General features: G+C 40.7%; 1 protein-coding gene across 14 annotated transcripts in view; it reads right to left on the reverse strand.

Annotated features, from left to right (window-relative positions):
* The window catches only part of LOC144605650 (citron Rho-interacting kinase-like), a 140,183-nt gene that overhangs the window by 19,610 nt on the left and 98,503 nt on the right, over positions 1–22,070 (reverse strand). For 9 of the 14 annotated variants that reach the window (XM_078421102.1, XM_078421112.1, XM_078421105.1 and 6 more), the window contains 14 exons: positions 20,064–20,168; positions 19,261–19,401; positions 17,287–17,394; positions 14,877–15,039; positions 13,529–13,693; positions 12,198–12,335; positions 11,663–11,843; positions 10,397–10,488; positions 8,910–9,011; positions 7,245–7,414; positions 7,027–7,068; positions 3,433–3,513; positions 1,262–1,397; positions 910–1,049 (listed from right to left, as the gene is read on the reverse strand). In XM_078421102.1, coding sequence (XP_078277228.1) covers positions 910–1,049; positions 1,262–1,397; positions 3,433–3,513; positions 7,027–7,068; positions 7,245–7,414; positions 8,910–9,011; positions 10,397–10,488; positions 11,663–11,843; positions 12,198–12,335; positions 13,529–13,693; positions 14,877–15,039; positions 17,287–17,394; positions 19,261–19,401; positions 20,064–20,168 — 1,764 coding nt within the window. The remainder of the gene's footprint in view (positions 1–909; positions 1,050–1,261; positions 1,398–3,432; positions 3,514–7,026; positions 7,069–7,244; positions 7,415–8,909; positions 9,012–10,396; positions 10,489–11,662; positions 11,844–12,197; positions 12,336–13,528; positions 13,694–14,876; positions 15,040–17,286; positions 17,395–19,260; positions 19,402–20,063; positions 20,169–22,070) is intronic. The other 5 variants (XM_078421109.1, XM_078421108.1, XM_078421106.1 and 2 more) reach the window with 2 other exon arrangements.

The following is a 22,070-nucleotide window of genomic DNA, read 5'->3' on the forward strand; positions in this document are numbered from 1 at the left end:
CTGCTCACCCTTCTACCTTTCAATGATATGGCACTTACTTTGGAAGCTCCTCCCTTCCTTTTGACTTTAGACATACAGCGCATAAACAGGCCCTTCGGCCCACCCAAGTCCATGCCAACCATCGATCACCCCGAAAAATAGCACTATCTTACACACTAGGGCTAATTTGCAATTTACAGAAGCCAATTAACGTACAACCCTGCACGTCTTTGGAGTGTGGGAGGAAACCAGGGCACCTGGAGAAAGCCCATGAGGTCACATGGAGAACATACAAACTCTGTACAGACAGCACCTGTAGTCAGGATCGAATCAGGGTCTCTGGCACTGTAAAACAGCAACTCTACCGCTGTGCCACTGCGCCACTCTATATTGCTGCCGAGCTTTCTCCCCAGCTGAAAATTTTAAAATATAAATCTGGTCCTCAATTATCAAGTGAATCATCCATATGTTGCTTGCCACCCTTGCCTTAAAAACCGCAAAAGACACATGAAGTGCTGAGACTAATTCTCTACTTAATTTTTTTTTCACTTCTCTTCCTTATTTGCAAGTGAGGAAAAGGATAACTTGATGCTATTTGATTTACCAATGCATATTGTGGTTCTGGATTTTGAACTAAGTGGAATATCCCAGTATACAAGAAGATCCCTTTGCTAAAATGTGGTAAGAATTCGCTTCTAGAGCTAGCATCCTCAAATAGAGTGAACATTTAGCTCTGAACCCAGAGCTAGCACTGATTAAAGACTAGTCTGAAGAAGGGTCTCGACCCGAAACGTCATCCATTCCTTCTCTCCCGAGATGCTGCCTGACCTGCTGAGTTACTCCAGCATTTTGTGAATAAATACCTTCGATTTGTACCAGCATCTGCAGTTATTTTCTTATACTATATATAAAGACTGTTGTTGTGCTCACTTTCCCCGTTGCAAACAGGTGACATCCTTTCAAGTTGTCGAAAACTGTAGGTACAACGTCTGGCTGGCCAGGCAGGTGGGATTGAGCTAATGACTGCTTCACCTTCTTAATATCCACATAACAGAAGGCTCGCTCTTCTCCTGCCAAATAGATAATGAAATAAACCATTCACAATGACTCCGACATGAAGCATTCCCAGAATGCACAACAATGTGAAAGTCTGTAACAAAAAATAAATCTATATCTCAATCACTTCCAAAGGAAGCTATAAAATCAGACCCTTCAAATTAAAGATTTTATGGTGCAATGGCAGTTATTGCTGGTCAATACACTTAAACAAGTCTATAATAACCTGCGATCATGACGAGTCGATCAAGCTGCTTTAGGATATGAAGCTGGAACACTGACCCCACACCAGGGATGTGCACAAGCGAGTTCTTCACGACATTTAATGCATATAGACCTTCCTCTGTCCCAACCAGCACAATCTGTAGATGCACAAAGGTCAGCTCCCCTCAGATATAATAATATTGTAAATAGATACTCTGATAATTTAATGTGTCCTGTACAGGTATAATCACATCATTGACAAGAAAATGTGATGGAAAACCATGTTTGTAGACACAAGCTACATGCATGCATCCACAATGGGATAATACATACAATAATATATAAAATCCCTCACGCCTTTTTCAGTATTGTGTGAAATAACAGCCGATTAACAATCTCAAGCAATATACCTGCCTTTGTCCCATGCGATTAGTAAAAATCTATCAATGTGAGAATGAAAATTACAGCAGCTCTTCCTTCAAACATAAACACTCGCTAGTTCAATTGAGACAATCATATCATTGTGGTGCTTTCAAATTATCCTTCTCCTATCTGCCTTGGGGTCTCCTATCTGAGTTTGGGGTCCCTAAGCCATTGTATAATCTTTCGGGAGAGGCTTCAAGTGAACAATATTTCCATTGAAACTGTATGGTCAGGATGTGACAGTGCTGTCCATTGACTGCGCTGGGTTACTGCACTCATGTGCAGAGAAGGATTTGATTATCCAGTTGAGCTACATTACCCATGTCCTGCTCAGAGCATTTATGACTGCCCGTGGTCTTTTGAGGCTGAGGAACCCCAAGGAGCCTTGTTGCTGGTCTTGGTCAGACAGTGCTTTTGGCCAGAGGATTGCAAATAGTTTTAGAAACCAGCAAGAGATTATTAAAAAGATATATAAAGGGGGAGGATGAAAGTGTATCAAATAATACAAAAAACACAGAATGATACAGCATTCAACACCCTAAATGCTCATTCTCTTCAACACTGGTGCAATGTGGCAGCACTGTGCACTATTAACAAAGTGCTCTGAGCTATTCACCTCAGCTACTCTGACAGCATTTCCTTAGTGCCAAACCCATCACCTCATCACCTTGACCACCAAGGATGAGGGCAGCAAGTGTCGGGCAACATCACCGCATGTATCACCACCTTCAAGTCACACACTACCACGACTTTGAAATACAACTGCAATTCCTCTGTTTTCCTTGGTTCGAAATCCTGGAACTCCCTCCTCAACTGCTTAGTTGGAGTAATCTTCACCTGAAGTGCCTGCACTGGTTCCAAGGGAGGGGACCACAATCTCTTATGGGTAATTAGAGTTGCCCAAGTAAAGTGCTGACCTTGCCTGTGATGTGAACATTGCAATTATGAATAAATAATAAAAGCATCGATTTCCACCGTCTTAATTATTAAAATCCTCACACTCTATAATCCATGTCTGTGAATTCAATTATAATGTTGATTACGTCAGCATTGTGCAATTGAAAATTGATTTTTTTTTTCCATGAGCAAAACCTGATAACAACCACTTCCCTGTCATTTTATGTTACTTGGAAAATTCAACAGGGTACTTCTTGTCCCTAGTTCCCTTTACAATCTTGGTAAAATAACCAAGTCAAGGATGTATGAATTTATATAATTACACACGGAGTGTTCTTTTTAAACATTTGCAGGGACACTTGGAATATGTTGTGCTGGAGAAGGCCATTGTTGGCAGCCCAGCAATGCTCATACAAGATCCCAGAAACACATTTATCCACACGCTTTGATCCTCGCTTACAACTCTACACTCTTTGCTCTTAAATCTTCAGGTCCTTCGGTGCTTCAGTTTTAGAGATACATCGTGGAAACAGGCCCTTCAGCCCACCGGGTCCGCACTGACCAGTGAGCACCCATATATTAGTTCTATCCTACAGATTAGGGACAATTTACAGAAGTCAATTAACCTACAAACCTGCACATCTTTGGAGCGTGAGAGGAAGCAGGTACAAACTCCGTACAGACATGCACCCATAGTTAGGATGAACCTGGATCTCTGGCACTGCGAGGCAGCAAATCTACCACAGCGCCACTGTACTGCCCCCAAAACACACCATCTCTCCACACTCCCAGGAAGGCACATTTGCCATTGCTTAGCAAGTGGACCACTGATCAATGATAGGGGAAATCCACTCATTTCACTCCCCAACCTACCTGCTCAGTGAGTGGCAATGTGCAGTTTATATCCAAACGGTCATCTCCCTCCAGCTTCAGCAATGAATTTCCCAGTAATTTCTGCAGAATTAAACAGTCATATTAGGGTGTGGACACAGTGAAATACTTCTTACTGCATACAATGAATTTGCGCAAACTCAGCTTACAATTTTAGGCATGGATTTTCTTCTTAATTAATCACTCATTCCAACATTGACAACAAGACTACACATATTCAACATTATAGGACTATTAAATGTGAAATAGTTTATTTTGCGTTTGATGGCAAGCAATGGTTAGCAAAGCCTTCCGATGCATGTGTCACTACCAATGTGGAAAGCATCAAACTACAAACATTGTAGACTTTAGAACTAGACAATCTAGAATCATTCTACTTTAAGCTGTGAAGGTTACAGAGAGATTTTATGGCAATGTCCAAAATCATGAAGAGTTTTGACGGAAAGGATAGGAAATTACTTTATTTTTATGGACAGGAAAGTCATTAACCAGTGAGCAGGGATTTCAGATAGAAACATAGAAATAAGTGTTGTCATTTCGTTCCTCAAGCCTGTTCCACTCCTCAAGAAGATCATGGTTGGACTGTAATTTCAGATTCATATCCTTTCATTAACAAACATCAATCCAAGATTTTAAATTGACAACTGGCCTGCCATAATTATTTCCTTGAAAGAGTTCCAAACACAAATTGTTACCAGTCATTAATAGTAAAACTGTTTCCACATTACATTCCTGAAAAGCAGGCACTACGTTATTGCTTATTGCTAGCGCTGTACTGTCATTTACGAAGGGAAGCAAGGACAAGACCAGTGATAGACACAAAATGCTGGAGTAACTCAGCAGGTCAGGCAGCATCTCTGGAGAGAAGGAATGGGTGACGTTTCATGTTGAGACCCTTCTTCAGAAAGCCTTAATCTCAAACACCATTAAAAGCCTTAATCTCAAACACCATTAAACTTGGACCATGACCCCACAGACGAGCACCAGGCCTTAATCTCAAACACCATTAAACCACAGCCACAAGGCTGGTGAGGCTGACGTCAGTGGTGGGAACTCTGAGGGAATGGATCTACTGGCATTTGGATAGGCAGGAGCTGATCAGCATGACTTTGTGCCCAGGAAATCATGTCGCACAAATCTGACAGTGTCTTTTTGAAGAGGGCAGTGAACATTCTCTACAAGGTTGCATGCCATGGGCTGGTATGAACGGTTAGATCACATAGAATCCAAGGTGAGCTTGCCAATTAGATTCAAAACTGGCTTGGAAGAAAAATTCAGAGGGCAGTTATGGAAGTTTGTTTCGAGGCCAGTGACTAGTGGTGTGCCACAAGGTTTGCTGCTAGGTCCACTGTTGTTTGTTATCTACATTAACAGCTTGTAATGACAACATGGTTAACATTGTGGGTAAATTTGCACATGACACATAAATTGGTGGCATACTGGATGGTGCGGAAGGATATCTAAGCTTACAATAGGATCTAGATCAGTTGGGTGGGTGGATCACGGAATTGATTAAATTAAATTTAACTCTGACAGGTATGAAATGTTGTATTTTGATATGTCAAACGAAGGCAGGACTTGCGCAATAAATGGTAGAGCCCTGAGGAACAGAAAGATCTAGGAGTATAGGTGACACAAAAAGCTGGAGTAATGAGTATAGATGCATGGTTACCTGAAACCAGCAGTTTATGGTAGACAGGGTTTGGCATGCTTGCCTTCATTTGGAAAGGTATTGATACAAAAGTTGGGACATCGTGATACAGTTGTCCAAGTCATTGGTGCGACCTCTCTTGGAGTACGTGATGCAGTTCTGATTGCCCAGCTAAAGGAAGAATGTCATTACGTTGGAAGGAATGCAGAGAGATTCACCAGGAAATGAACCAGGCTTGAGTTTATAGGGAGATGCTGGATAGGCTTTTTTTCTTTGGAGCGTAGGAGGCTGAAGGGAGACCTTACTGAAGTTTAGAAAATCATGAGGGACTTAGATAAAGTGAACACTCACAGTCCTTTCCCCAGAGTAGAGGATTCTAAAACTAGAGGACATAAGCTTAAGGTGAGAGGAATTAAAGATTCAAATAGGATTGCAGAGGCAACCATTTCACTCAGACGGTAGTTCTTATCTGGAACAAGCAGTTAGAGGAAGCTATAGAAGTGGATACTATTACAACTTTTTAAATATATTTGTACAGATAGGTGGATGGTTTAGAGTGATATGGGTCAAATGCAGGCAAATGGGACCAGGCCAGAATGCAAACTTGGTCGCCAGAGATGATTTTGGCCGAAAGGTGGGTTTCTGTGCTGTATGGCTCTGATTCTCTCTAATCTTGATGTTCGATAACATCATCATGACTGAGTCACTTTTTATCAACATCCTGAGAGTTACAATTAATGAGAACCTAAACAGATTGGACACATAGGTCTTGTGACTGACGACAAGAGCAGATCAGTGGCCGAGAATCGTCATGGAAGACTCACTTCCTAGCACCCCAAAATCTTTCCACCAGCTACGAGACACAAGTCAAGAGTGTGACAGAACTCTCTCCACTTGCCTGGAGGAGTGCACATCCAACAACAAGCAAAAAGCTCAACACCATCCAGAGCAGAGCATTAAGAATCAATTGTAAATGAGCCTATTTTGCATTTCTACTTGTAGAAATGGAAACAATTTGCCACCATTTGCTCTTGTGGTTCTGCTTGGATAAGCTTCAGCTTTGTGGTTTAGTGTGGATGCTTCTAAATCCAGATGTAGTTTGCATAGCATCCACAAACAAATGAGAATATAGCAAACATTTGCAAACAAAAGTGATTAATGTTTGGCAATGCCTCAAATCATCTGCAGCATAAATTAAGAAAAAGAAAACCCATCATGAAGAACTCCTTTCTTGAGAAGATTCTTTGGACTTTAGAGACACAGCGCGGAAACAGACCCTTCGGCCCACCGAGTCCGCGATGTCCAGCGATCACTCCTTACACTTGCACTATCTTACACACTAGGGACAATTTTACCAAAACCAATCAACCGGCAAACCTGTACGTCCTTGGAATGTGGGAGGAAACTGGAGGACCCGGAGAAAACCCAAGGGGTCACAGGGAGAACGTACAAATTCCGTACAGACAGCACCCATAGTCAGGATCGAACCTGGGTCTTTTGTGCTGTAAGGGAGCAACTCTATTGCTGCGCCAGCTCGAAGTCCTGGATCCTAGATATCCAGGCACAGTCTGGAGATTGCACTTATGGTTTCTTAGAAAGATTAAGCTTTTTCCAGATGTGTAAATCATATATGTGCTTGAGTAAAGCCCAAGAATGGGTATTTTATTCTATTAATTTATAGGTTATAGGATGTTATATGTTTCATTGAAGGTATAATAATAATGTTAAATGTGCCACGTGAAACACTTTAAAACAAGCAATTTATTCCTGAACATTTTGCAAGGCAGGAATTTTAAGTTTTGCCATAGTGAAAGCTTGTGTGTTAATAAGGTCCAAAAGATGAAAAGCAAGTGTGAGAAACACGCTCTGCAGTAGCATGCAGGGCAAGCGCAGAACAAACATAGTTAATTGTGTAAATGTTTTACCTTCACAAACAGGGCAAGGTAATCGCTCTGGGCCACTTCAGCCTATCATATGTTGACAAGAGGAGTCATTTCAGGCTTTAGCACATGCTTAGTTAGAAATATGAACTACCAATGGCAAACAAGTCAAGTTACACAGATCACAGAGTACAAACTGTATCTCAGGGTATTTTGGATGAAACTAATAGTGGACGTTGTGTCATCTAAATACTGGCACTTACGGCAGCTGTCTCTGCTTTTTCACATGATTTTCGCCCACAAGCTGCCACGGACTCCAGCACATTGACCCAGCGTTGTTTGTCTGGGAAGCTTGGAGCAAGCATGTAGAGTGTCTGACCAGGCCAGCAGGTAGTGTGCGGCTGCGATTCCAACTTCAGCACATAAGGCACATCTATGAGGAGAGGAAAGAGATGAACAGTGGAATGTGAGAAAAATCGCAGACCACTGCAATATCAAAACTATGGCCATCAGCTTTAAAATACTACCAAGCCATTATGAGAGAACAAAAACACTGATAAAATCATGATGTGTGGGATCCCCTCTTTAGACCATTCCCCCAAAAGTGAGACTCTCCATCTTGTGTGAGACCCACCTCTTTTGAATAGAATCATCCTTCACACATCAGCGGTGAGAAAGCATTGCAGAAGTCATGGATACCAGTCTAGTTTGTTTGTGCCTCAACATGTTTATTGATCAACAGTGCCTCCATTGATCAAGAGTTGATTTACTAGAAGATGCAACTTTATAAAATCTTTGATAATTAGGACCTTATGCCTGCTTTGATTGATAAAATATTGACTGTTTCTCTTTTACTTTTAATATTTTTGGTAATGTCGTTACCTCATCTGGTTGGGTTGTCTGGAATCTAGAACTAATTGCAGAAATTTCAGATAAAATCACAGTGGCATCCTGCTGGAGTGCATTACTAATAACACCACTCCTAGGATGTTCTGTTTTTGAAATAACTTGCAATAAATGTTCATTTCATGATAAAAGCTAAGGATTAAAAAAAAAATCAAACTCGTGCCAAAAGCTTTTTCCTTACAGATACTAATGGTCAACAAAGATGTTGATAATGGCAAGTCAGGTTCCTGGGTGGGTTAATCCATCAGTCAATGCTCGAACCCTGCATGATGAGGCCCATGAAGAGCATCTTCCTCAAACTCTTCCATTGGGGCATGCTGCACCCTTCTAGACTCGACAATGAGCTAGTTCATTCATAGTATTGACGTGTAGATGGAATGGCCAACCTCACACCCCCACGCCTCACAAAGACAACCACGTTGACCATTAAGAGGACATTCTTTCCCCCGTTACTCACTTGCTCTGAATATACCCGTAGAATTTCTTAAGATATTCCTTCATCTAATTTGTCACGCTATCCCATGTTCTCCTTTTGTCCTTCTGATTTCCCTTTTTACATCCCTTATACTCCTAAGGGGATTTGCTTGATCCCAGTTGCCTAAACTTCCCACTTTATCTTAACCAGTGACTGAATATCCCTCATCAATCAGGGTACCCTACTCCGACCAGCCTTGCCCTTTACCTGAACAGAAATTCATAGTCCCGGAACCTTCCTGTTTTACGTTTAAAAGCTTCCCACTTGCCAGACCTCTCTTTACCTACATAGAGTATCTCTTAAACAACCTTTGCAAGTTTCTGTCTAATACCTTCAAAATTCTTTCTGAAACTAGAGACCTATTTTGAAGAAAATGCCAATATATTTTGAGTTGGTTGGTACAATCTAAGCAGTGTACTCATACATATGTTTTGTTAGACTCCCTCTCCAGTACATTCACAAAATATTTTAATCAGCTAATATTATTACAGGGTTGATATAAAATTGAGTTTTATGTTTTTTCTCAACCACCACAATTCAGTTCTACCTGTCTTTGCAGTGTTTGCAAGTTCAGTGGCTCCAACAGCCCCATGCACAGTCACATCCCCATCGGGCAGGCACAGTTCAAACTCATCAATCGGTCTTTGCCCTGTCAAAAATGAAAAACAAAAGAATTTGTTTTGTGTAGGAAGGAATGATCCTGACTACGGGTGCTGTACTGTACGGAGTTTGTACGTTCTCCCCGTGACCTGCGTGGGTTTTCTCCGAGATCTTCGGTTTCCTCCCACACTCCAAAGACGTACAGGTATGTAGGTTAATTTGACTGGGTAAATGTAAAAAATTGTCCCTAGTGTGTGTAGGATAGTGTTAATGTGCGGGGATCGCTGGGCGGCGCGGACTTGGTGGGCCGAAAAGGCCTGTTTCCGCGCTGTATATATATGATATGATATGATATGATATGAATGATCGGCTCAGCGATCATTTCGCTGAATACCTCCGCTCAGTCCACCTAAACCTACCTGATCTCCCGGTTGTTAAACACTTTAACTCCCCCTCCCATTCTCACACTACCTTTCCGCCCTGGGCCTCCTCCATTGTCAGAGTGAGGCCCAGCGTAAATTGGAGGAACAGCATCTCATATTTCGTTTGGGCAGCTTTCACGCCAGCGGTATGAACATTAACTTCAAGTAACCCTTGCTTTCCCTCTCCCTCCATCCCTCCCCCTTCCCAATTCTCCGACCAGTCTGACTGGCTTTGATTACATTTTATCTGTTTGCTTTGCTGTTACCTTCTCCCAGCTAACATGATCTATTCTACATTTTCCTTGATCTCCACCCCCTTTGTCCTGTTTTCACACCTTACACTTCCTTATCTATGTATCTCCCTCTCCCCTGACATAAGTCTGAAGAAGGGTCTCAACCCGAAACGTCATCCATTCCTTCTCTCCAGAGATGCTGCCTGTTCCGCTGAGTTACTCCAGCATTTTGGGTCAATCAAAGTTTAGTTTAGAGATACAGCGTGAAAACAGGGCCTTCGGCCCACCGTGTCCATGTCAAGCGATCCTCGTACACTAGTACTATCCTACACACTGCGGACAATTTACTATCTTTACCAAAGCCAATTAACCTATAAACCTGTAAGTCTTTGGCGTGTGGGAGGAAACCAGGTACTTAAAAGAATAAGAAGGCTTTTAAAGGCAACATATTGAGTATCAGTGCTGCTATGAGTGAATTTAGTATTGTTGATCAGGAATGAATTTCCAGACATTAAAATTTAACATCTAGTATAATACAATAAATCACAAAGTTTTGGCCTCCTCAATCAGTGTGGACAGATTTTGCCTCAATTAGGTAAAAATAGCATGTCTTTTTCACCTTCGGTACCCTCTAAATGCATGAGAGTGACTGAACGAATTAGATTAGAGTGTTCCTCTCCAGAAATCCCATCAGGAATTAGTAACAGTTACAGGATGAAGTGTAACCCAGGTTGTATATTAATATATCTAGAATATTACTCACAATGTTTATTACTTACCATCTATTGAATCATTCTCATAAAGGAGAACTTTAGATCCTTCAAGGACGATATACTTCCGTTCCCATCCCTGTTGCCCTCGTTTCCCATTTCTACCAAAGGATAAAACTATAAGATGACAGAATATGGAGAACAGCCACAGATATAAAACAATATTTAGAGATGACAAATTAATAACCATTTGAGAGCCAAAATGTACGTGGCTCAATATTTAAGCATCTTCTGGAGACAACCGAGTTAGAAACATAGAAAATAGGTGCAGGAGTAGGCCATTCGGCCCTTCGAGCCTGCACCGCCATTCAATATGATCATGGCTGATCATCCAGCTCAGTAACCTGTACCTGCCTTCTCTCCATACCCCCTGATCCCTTTAGCCACAAGGGCCACATCTAACTCCCTCTTAAATATAGCCAATGAACTGCCTCAACTACCTTCTGTGGCAGAGAATTCCACAGACTCACCACTCTCTGTGTGAAGAAATGTTTTCTCATCTCGGTCCTAAAAGACTTCTCCCTTAAGCTGTGACCCCTGGTTCTGGACTTCTCCAACATCGGGAACAATCTTCCCGCATCTAGCCTCTCCAACCCCTTAAGAATTTTATATGTTTCTATAAGATCCCCCCTCAGTCTTCTAAATTCCAGCGAGTATAATCCTAGTCTATCCCAGTCTTTCTTCATATGAAAGTCCTGCCATCCCAGGGATCAATCTGGTGAACCTTCTCTGTACTCCCTCTAAGGCTAGAATGTCTTTCCTCAGATTAGGAGACCAAAACTGTACACAATACACAGTTGTCAGAAAGAATAAGCGATTGTGCGAAGGAACCATGAGGGATCTCTAAAAAAGAGGGGTGGGGAGGGAGGGTCGGCGAGTAACATAGTGATGTTGGAAATTAGAATTGCAGGGTTGTAATGGCAAACGAGGTGGCCATTCAGCATTTTGAGACCGCAACTTTTCCAGGTAGAATAGCTTCTTCCTCCATCCTTCCTCGAACAATGACGAGACAAAGTACAGGAAAGAGAAAGAGAGCTTAGTAACGTGGTATCAAGACACCAGCACCCTCTCAATGTCAGCAAGACGAAGGAACTAGGTTACTGACTTCAGGAGGTGAGGTGGATAACGCGCCTCAATGAACATCAATGGTGCTGAAGTGGAGATGGTCAAGAACCGTAAATTCCTCAGTGGACCCTTCTTCAGAACAGGCCAAAGGGCCTGTTGCCAGGCTGTATAACTCTCTGGTTCTGCACTAGTTCATTGAAGAACGTTCACCTGGGAACTTTCATCCAGCCCTCCAGCTGCACGTTTGATGTTGGATCCTTTAGTTGCAAGCCAGGCGAGTTCATTTTGTCGCGGCAAAATGCTTTTGTGAAGTGTGTAGCATATTCTGCTGGGAGCCCACATGTTGCTGGTAGACAAGAAGAGCATTTAGGATGGCAGATCACTTGGCATTCTAGGTAGAGAGAATAAAAATATTTAATAATCTCAGATTATAATCCAGAACCTAAATGGAGCTAATACAGAATATTGAGGGCAAACTAAATGAGCCTGCATTTCTATAACAAAAATGCATCAGAATGAAAAAGCTGCTGATGAAAGGCTATGATGACTTTTTGACTATGCTGGTAACTCAAGATGGTGAATTCATAATGAGGTTGCAATATAGACTAGGGAAATTTAATTTTATAGCATTAATTTATTACGATGTTGTACATACCTTGGCATTTAAAAAAAATGTTCCATTTATAATATGTATTCCAAAAAATTAAGGTATCAGCTTAAAAGTATACTGGCCTTCACAGCTCACCTGCACACTTTGCTGCTTGGCGGCCAAAATGTACCGTATCCAGGCAAACGGCACATTTTGCAGCCCTCATGTTCAGGCCAACGGTGAAACGATGTGGAATATTATGATGCATGCGTTCCTTCAACTGCCGACCAAATTCTGGGGGAGAAAACGGAAAAGGGAAATGTGACCATGGCTATTTACTGCTTTGTCCAGTGGAGACACAGACAAATTCCCCAGCATACTATCATCCCACCTCACAATCAACCATCCTTTCAGTTCCACATAGCCATTCCACACAAATGCATTACACTTTCACCTATGCTGATATTGGAACATGGAACAGCACAAGAATAGGCCCTTCAGCCCGTAATGTCTGTGTCGGCCAAACATGATGCTAGCACCACCACTTATATACCTGCACATAACCCATGTTCCATAACATCTTAAATGCCGTTAACCACCCCCACCCAGTAGCACTGGTCTGTTTCAACCACCCCCACCCAGTAGCACGCTCCAGGCACCCGTCACCCTCTGTGTAGAATGCTTGCCCCACACATCTCCTTGAAGCTTTGCACCCCTCACCTTCAAGCTCTGCCGTCCAGGATTTGATTTTTCCATCCTGGGAAAAAGAATCTGACCATCCACCTAATCAACGCCGCTTATAACTTTATATACATCTATCAGATCTCCCCGCAACCTCTGTCGTTCCAGAGAGAACAATCCAAGTCTGTCCAAACTTTCCTTGTAGCTAACACCCTCTAATCCAGGAACCATTCTGATAAACCTCCTCTTCACACTTTCCAACGCCTCTGATCATTCCTGTAGTGAGGCGACCACGACTGCACTGATGCTCCAAATGCGGCCTAACCAAAGTCCATTAAAGCTTCTTTATGACTTCCCGACTCTTACGCTCAATGCCCAGACCTATGAAAGCAATCATATTGGTAAATCAATCCATTCCAAGCAACATGGGGTTAGGAGGGCGAGATTGATCAACCATGATTGAATGGCAGAGTAGACTTGATGGGCCGAATGGCCTAATTCTGCTCCTATCACTTATGAACTTATGAACATTCAGGCACTCTTTGTAACTTTGGCGGTCATATCCAAGTAAGTCCAACAAAACAGCCAAGATTTGAAATACTGTCGCTTTTTCAAACTCCAGGGTTTGAAAGTCACTTATTCTGAAAGTTACTATCAAAAGTATTCATTTTCACTCAATTTGGCTTTCAATATCAGATGCTAAATGCACATTTAACATTCTTTCTGGTATTACTGTAAAGTTTCTTAGAGCTTATATTTGAAAGGTGGTTACAATTGCACAATTATATTAGTCACCACTTCTTTACCCTCAGGAGTAGAAGATTCCTTCCTGTTGCTGGAGGGTGGAGCGAGCAGGCTGATAGGATTTGGTTGGTGCTCTGGGGAGCGAACAATTGCAGACATGAGAATCTGGTGCCTGGCTGTAGCTGGTGTTGATTGTGGCTGGTGATCCACTGTTTTTAAATGAGCAGCTTCAAGAAGAAAGGAGAGACTTAATTGCTGAGAGTTTCGGGAGGATGATTAGCAAAAGGGGGCGATTAGCACCCGAGTCATTATCAATGTGGTGCAATAGACATTGCTTGGAATACAGAATTTTATTCCTTTTATTACTAGCAACTTACTTCTTGCCCTAAATGAAGCCATTAACCATAACTCATGTTAACCAGTAAAGATCAGTGAAAGGATCTTGCAAGAAAAGTCAAAGGTAAATCTTTAATATTATTCGACGAGAAATAGAGATGATCCTAGACTCAAAAATATGTACCTGATAGTCTAACATTGGTTTGTTTATTATTTGTTTATTATTTGTTATAAGCAATGGTACAAATTTATCTCTGGCTTCCTTTAAAGGCTCACATCACAATGACCTTATTCTGCTACCTATTATTTCTCACATGCTTGGTTGAAGAAAAGACAAAGACAGATCTTTACTCAGAGGGTGGTGGCTGTATGGAATGGGCTTCCGGTGGAAGTGGTGGAGGCTGGCTCGATTTTATTATTTAAGAGTAAATTGGATAGGTATATGGATAAGAGGGGATTAGAGGGTTATGGTCTGAGTGCAGGTAGATGAGACTAGGTCAGGGAGAGTGGTCGGCGTGGACTGGTAGGGCCGGACAGGCCTGTTTCCATGCTGTAGTTGTTATATGGTTATATGGTTATATGGAGCCATTACTAGGATCTTGTGGTACAAAAACAGCAATAGGGAAGCTTTTCATCCTGTTCTGTTGATGCCTAAATTAGCCTCATCATCTCCAAAAGATTTCCATTCGGGTCTCCATTCTTTGCAATTAATCACACTGACAGAGTTCACTGTATGAGACTTTTCACTGTACCTCAGTGTGTGTGACAATAAACTAAAGTTAAGATGGTCTCATGATTAGAAAGGCAGTCAGTTGAAGGAGGGTCTCGACCCAAAACTTCACCCATTCCTTCTCTCCAGAGATGCTGCCTGTCCCGTTGAATTACTTCAGCGTTTTGAGTCTACATTTGAAAGATTGTTCCTCTTAGACTAATTAAGCTGCTTCTTTGTCATTTTTTCTTACAGCCCAATGACTTGTGATGGGGTTTCCTGAGGCAGACAAATACTACTCTACACATTTCAACCATTTCCTTCAGTATATTAACCGTGACCATCTACCGTTTCATTGCCCCTACCTTCTTCGCGTACACATTTCAATTCGACACGGATTTTCTGTAATGCATCTTCTAGTTCCATATTTCGACATTTCTCCTTATCCAAGGCCACTTTCAAGTCATTATACTGCAGGGGAATCTGGGCAGGAAGAGTAGGGTCCTCACGCCGGCGTCCAAATAAACTCTGCGTGCAAGGAATGGCTTCTTGATCAGAACAACCTGCTCAGCAGCTGAACACCACATTAAATGTGCAGAGATCGAAGGAAATGCAAAACTGATAAAATCAAACCGTGGCAGTCTCTGTAATAAATTGTGATCCACAGACGGATTTCTGGTACTGAAATCAAGACCATGGCCTAAGACCATTTTCAAAGGAATACATAGTGTGAAGGAGTAATTTATTGGAAACAAAATAATTTCCGTACAGAATATAAACAATGAACTCCCTTGCTGTGGAGTGATAATTGGTAACCAATAAATGTTGACTTCCAGTCACTAATTTTGTTAGTGGAATGAATTATCGATGACTCCAATTCATAAGATGGCCAAGGCATGGGGGAATAATTTTATATATGCAGAATGGAAAAGATTGATGAGGTTGTGGTACAGTAATGATTGGGGAGAGGATGGGTTGGGGGAAAGGAGTCTTGGGAGATGATCGGATAAAGGAGTTGAAAAGGAACCATGAATTTGGGTATTTTTCATTGTAACTGTACCTCACCCTACTTGTGCATTTGGTAATAAACCCAACTTTATTGTATGTTTTTAAAACTGCTGCTTGTTATAATAATAATAATAATAATGCATTACATTTATATAGCGCTTTTCATATACTCAAAGGCGCTTTACAGGGATTTAGAGAACATAGGGAAGTGAATAAATAGATAAATAAGTAAACGAACAGAGAAAGGAGACAGAAGGTGAGGTGACCTTCAGTGGTTGAAGGCAGTACTGAACAGGTGAGACTTCAGTGATGTTTTGAATGTGGTGAGTGTGGAGGAGTCTCTGACGGTTTGGGGTAGTGAGTTCCATAGGGTGGGAGCAGCGATGGAGAAAGCCCTGTCCCCCCAGGATCTGAGTTTGGTCCGGATGTGGGGGGATAGGAGATTGGCAGCAGCAGAGCGGAGGGTGCAGGTGGGAGTGTGCCTGTGGAGGAGGTCGGTCAGGTAGGATGGGGCCAGGTTATGGAGGGCTTTGTAGGTCATGAGGAGGATTTTGTACTGGATTCTCTGGGGGATGGGGAGCCAGTGGAGTTTGTAAAGGACGGGGGTGATATGGTCACGGATCGAGGTGTGGGTGAGTAGACGGGCAAATCAAAGACAGCATTACCAAACAGAAATAAACGACAAAATATATCTGCAAACCACAATTATGTGGATGCAAGCAGTTGCACAACAGGACCTTTGAAACAGCTCTGGAATATTAATAGATGATGTACTGAACAGACGTTAGGTGCTTTTCTGTTTAATCAATTGCAATCCTGCTAGATTTCAATCTTTAATGTAGATTACATTTGCTTCATACACTTTAAAAAGTCAAACTTGTATCTCAGACCCATGGCAGTTGAGAATTATCACAGCATTACAAATGAGGCGCCCATAAAAAAAACGAATTTTCAATCCTGAATGAAATCAGTCATGTTTAAGCGTCATTTAACTGCTCATTTATACCACTCATTCTAGTGTCAGAAATAATTTAGTTTGTCTCAGAACATACTGAACATAGAACAGTGTGATGGAAAAAATACATACACTGATTTTATATTTGAAAACAAGACTATTTCTTCAAAATTTGACCCTGAAATAAATCTACCTTTTACAGTCAACCTTTTGGCTGTGTTTAGTTGAGACCCTCCCAGATCATTTAGTAGATTTCAGCAGGTACTCACACAAGGGTCGAGGAACAAAATCATTCAAGTGAGCCAGATAGTAAGAGAATCAAGGGAAATGGGTTTCGTACTGGAAAGTGATGCTGAGTTTGGAGGGCAGCACTGTGGCGCAGCGGTAGAGTTGCTGCCTTACAGTGCCAGAGATCCGAGTTCGATTCTATATGGAGTTTGTACGTTCTCCCTGTGACTGCATGGGTTTTCTCCAGGTGCTCTGGCTTCCTCCCACTCCAAAGATGTACAGGTTTGTAGGTTAATTGGCTTCAGTAAAATTGTGAAATTGTCCCTAGTGTGTAGGATAGTGCTAGTGTACAGGGTGATCGCTGGTTGTCGTGAACTTGGTGGGCCGAAGGGCCTGTTTCCGCTCTGTATCTCAAGTCTAAAAGTGAAGAAGTGACAAGCTAAATGGCCTATTCCAGCTTTGATCTGTTCTATTTTATAGTTTTTATTCTTATATTCTTATAGCCTGCTAAAAAAATGTAAACAGATATTTTGTTTGCATAATTCCCACAGAACCAGCTAGAGTTTGTATTCCTATTTAACTACCTTCTTCTTTTTAATTGACTGGTCCATCTTTGATTGTAGAAAATCGATCAATTTAGACTGTTGAGAGATAGTACCTTCCAGCTTCACTCGGTCATGAGAGAACACCATCTGTGAATGGAAAGAAAGCATTTAGGGTTCTTCTTCAACTGTCTCAATACAAACACCACAACCAAATGTATTCCATCAAGAAAAACAGGGTTCTGTTGCTTCACCTGTTTTGAAAGTATATTTTTTCTTTGATCTCCCAAGAATACTTTCAGGTTTTTGGCTTAGAACCACCTAATTTTTCTTCAGACAAATACACATGTTTATTTGTACAGATCATTTTTAGATTGCTCCCATTGTAAAATTACTATAAATAATAATAATTTTCAGTACAGACTGGCTGAGTCATTTTCCTTCCCAAAATAACTCTGCCAGTGAGAAGCATTGGTGTAGAAACTATAATACATAGCTGGCAAATGCAAACCATGCTAAAAATGCCACGTTTTGGACCTTGTGCTACAAACCTGTGGGACTGGAGGTACAAGATCTGAGTGTAATGGAATGGGCGTTATTGACCAAACTATATGACATTTAAAAATGAAGCCGAGTCTGGAGTGGTTGATGGGAGGACTGGTTATTGGTCCATTTGCGCCCTTTGGCGGGATTTAATTTAGTTTATTATTGTCACGTGAACCGAGGTACAGTGAAAAGCTTTTTTGTTGCGTGTTACCCAATCAATGAGAAGACTGTACATGATTACATTCAAGCCATCCACAGTGTTCAGATGCAGGATAAAAGGTTTATTATTTAATGCAAGGTAAAGTCAGATAAAGTCCGATTAAATAGTTCAACGGTCTCCAATGAAGTAGATAGAAGGTCGGATCGCACTCCAGCTGGTGAGAGGACAGTTCAGTTGCTTGATAACAGCTGGGAAGAAACTGTCGCAAATCTGGAGGTATGAGATTTCAAACTTCTTTACCTCGTGCCTGATGGGAGAGGGGAGAAGAGGGAGTGAGACTAGTATTTGATTATGCTGGTGGCCTTGCCAAGGCAGTGGGAAGGAATTGGAGTGCCATAAGATAATAGGGTCTTCGGTGGCATAAGATAATCGGGTCTGGGGTGGGAAGTGATCTAAGTTTCACTGGTGTTAATATAGGGCACGGTATAAATGAGAATCACATGTAATGAAGAAAATACAGAATCATGATAGACTTTAATCTGCATGTAGACCAGAAGAAAAGAAATTACCAATGCCAGAGAGGATAATTGATAGTAAACATAAGATGGTTTTCTAGATAAGTATGTTCAGAAACCGTCTAATTGTCCACCATTCAAATGGTTGATTAATAATCTTGTGGTTAAGCAGTTCTTCAGGATGATTAGTTAGGATACAAAAAAAAATGTCAATTCTCCAACAATGAAAATTATGAAGGAAGCTAGTGATGGTAGATACTATATTAAAAGACATGACAATAAATGACTAATAGCTAATGTTTAAAGAATCAATAAACATTTAAAACACATGTATGTATGATTCATTTTAAGAGACAAATAAAAACAAACAGGTCATAGAAACATAGAAAATAGGCACAGGAGTAGGCCGTTCGGCCCTTCGAGCCAGCAGCCATTCAATATTATCATGGCTGATTATCCAAAATCAGTACCCATTTCTGGCTTTTTCCCCATATCCCTTGATTTCCTTAGCCCTAAGAGCTAAATCTAACTCTCTCTTTGCAAGGGAGGTCATTAACAAGAAGTTAAAGATAGTATTAGATCAAAGGGAGCCCAAGTACAATGAATATTTAAGAATTCATTTAGCATGTAATAAAATTGAACCAAAATACGTGTCAGGGGTATTAATAGAAGCATCATCCAAGAATCCAGAAAATCTGCTGGTCCATCACCACCAGAATTACAAACGTGCCATGCTATTTGAGTTTAAATACAATATGAAAATTGAATCTGATTTTCTTTGTACTTAATGCTCACCTGCATGTTTGCAATCTGATACTCCAAATCACTCTGCTCTGTCTTTAACAGATCAGCCTGGTCCAGGGCTTCCTGTAGTCCTTGAGTTAGACGGAAGATGTGTGTCTTGTGCATGTCCAACTGCTGCTGCAGCTTTGTTTGCTGAATTAGGCGAATAACCACAAGGCACATGCAAATTTAGAGACAGACGAAAAGAATAAAAATGAATTATGTAAATTTAGTTGGTTATTAATTTCATTCAGTGTTTCCAACTGATTGGGAACAACTATGACTAACACTGTCAAAATGCTAAATCTCTGTTCAATTTAAGAGTGTAACAAATTATCACCTGATATATTTCTCCAGGAACAACATTCTTCAATTTGGTTTTAACTTGACATAATCTCTTTTAACATGGAATTGTTAATGCTGATATATGATATGTTCCATCAGACTTCCATTTTTGAAAAAATAATTGCTCACAGGACATAAGCATTGCTGATATGGGCCGTATTTATTGCCCTTTGAATGGGGTGGCTTATCAGGCCATTTCAGAGACAAGAATTAAGCAAATTGTATTCAACCATATGTGTTACTCACAAGTAGATCTATTTCCTGATCCCGCTTGATTTTTAAGAAACTAGGAGCTTCATGATAACAGTTAGTGACATTAACTTCAACATAGAAGTTGGCAATTTTCACCAAAGGACGAATGACATTTCATTTGATTTTAATCCAATAACAAGCATTTAACTTAACAGCCAAGTATTTCACACAAGAAAAATGTCCAGTGTTTCAAGGAATGATCTCCAATATTTGTTTACCTCTTCGATTAGTCTGTGTTTCAGTTCTCGCTCTGTCTCCAGTTTCTGCTGTAGGCCACGTGCATTCATCTCCAGCATTGTGTGTTTCTTCTCCAGGTCACTCAGCTGTGAGCAAGAATAAACAAAAAGAAAAACTGATGCAATTGCGTTGTACAGTGCTGTACTGCTGCACTTTTACAGTGCATCTGATTGAATGAATAATCTTGTAATTCAAGCAACACAATTTTGTTTAAGATAGCAATTAAACAGCTCCCACTTAAGTTACAAGACAGTGACAGTGTCCTGTTGCTTTTTATTGTTATGACTGTATGGCAAATGAAATTCCTCGTATGTTGCAAAACATACTTGGCTAATAAAGTATGATTGTGAATTGTGAATTGTTATTTTCATGACCGTACAGCATCCAAAAAAGGCCACACTGCCAATGTGGTATTTTGAAGTGTAGTTCATATCATATCATATCATATATATACAGCCGGAAACAGGCCTTTTCGGCCCTCCAAGTCCGTGCCGCCCAGCGATCCCCGCACATTAACACTATCCTACACCCACTAGGGACAATTTTTACATTTACCCAGCCAATTAACCTACATACCTGTACGTCTTTGGAGTGTGGGAGGAAACCGAAGATCTCGGAGAAAACCCACGCAGGTCACGGGGAGAACGTACAAACTCCTTACAGGGCAGCACCCGTAGTCAGGATCGAACCTGAGTCTCCGGCGCTGCATTCGCTGTAAAGCAGCAACTCTACCGCTGCGCCATCGTTATTGTTATTGTATAAGAGAACAGCAACAGTCACTTCTGCATCCATGCTGGCTAATTAGATATTAGATTAATAGATCAAATAATTCCAAGTCATTAGAGTCCTTCCATGGCAAGACTGACATGATATGTTATAACACTGGCTAATTATCTTTGCTGCACCATCTACATATTTGCCTCCCTTGCTGCCTAACAATTCTAACTATCATTAAAATGCTCAGGGTTTCTGTACGACGAGACTCCTCTGGTCAGGATATTCACCAGAATCACTCTGGGGGTAGAAAGCAACTCAAAAAGGCAAGTGACAAAGATGAAGTAGAAACAGAAATATATAGAGATCAGTGCAGAGCAAAAGAGTTCATGTTTTGGTTGATAATCTTTAATTTTCTGTTTATATTCTAGATACACATTTACAGTAATTTTATTTTGAAAAATTGCTTTTATAAAAGCAAAATGGATTTATAATTTCATTTGGTGATCCATTGGGTTTGTGGTCCCCTTTGAGATCACAATTTATGAACAATTATTTTTCATGAAGTTACATCAAGCATATATTTATATTCCTGAAGGAATTGCATGCAAATATTAGCTTATTTGCTTTCGTTCACTTTGCACAATCATTTATTTTCATATACTCCAGACTGAAAATGTTTTTATCAGACAAGACATTCTTAATGTTTTTTGATAAATTATGCATTAAGTATAATATTGCACAATAAATATTTTGTTATAGGACTGCTTTGTAACTGGATGTTTGAGTGGACCCAACTTGCAGTTAACCAACACAAGCAACTTGCTGTTGTTATTTTGCCTTAATAATTTGCAAGGCACAATCTTCACAGTAATTGCAAAAAGTTACATTTCACATTAACTATCAAGTAATGTGTAGGAAAAGAACTGCAGATGCTGGTTTAAATTGAAGATAGACACAAAATGCTGGAGTAACTGGTTCAGTCTGAAGAAGGGTCTCGACCAGAAACATCACCCATTCCTTCTCTCCAGAGATGCTGCCTGTTCCGCTGAGTTACTCCAGCATTTTGATTCTATCAAGTAATAGTTTTTTACTTGATCAAGTAATAGTTGATTACTTGATCAACCAATAGTTGATGGTTTTATCAAGTATCACAGTAATAGTGAAACTGTTACTGTGAAACAGTTTTCACAGTAACTATCAAGTAATTCACTATGTAAAATATCTTGAAATGAAACGGTCTCCACCAAAAAAATTTAAATTTAAGTGATGTC

This window comes from Rhinoraja longicauda, chromosome 25 (assembly GCF_053455715.1).
Source record: "Rhinoraja longicauda isolate Sanriku21f chromosome 25, sRhiLon1.1, whole genome shotgun sequence".
Taxonomy (NCBI): Eukaryota; Metazoa; Chordata; class Chondrichthyes; order Rajiformes; family Arhynchobatidae; genus Rhinoraja; species Rhinoraja longicauda.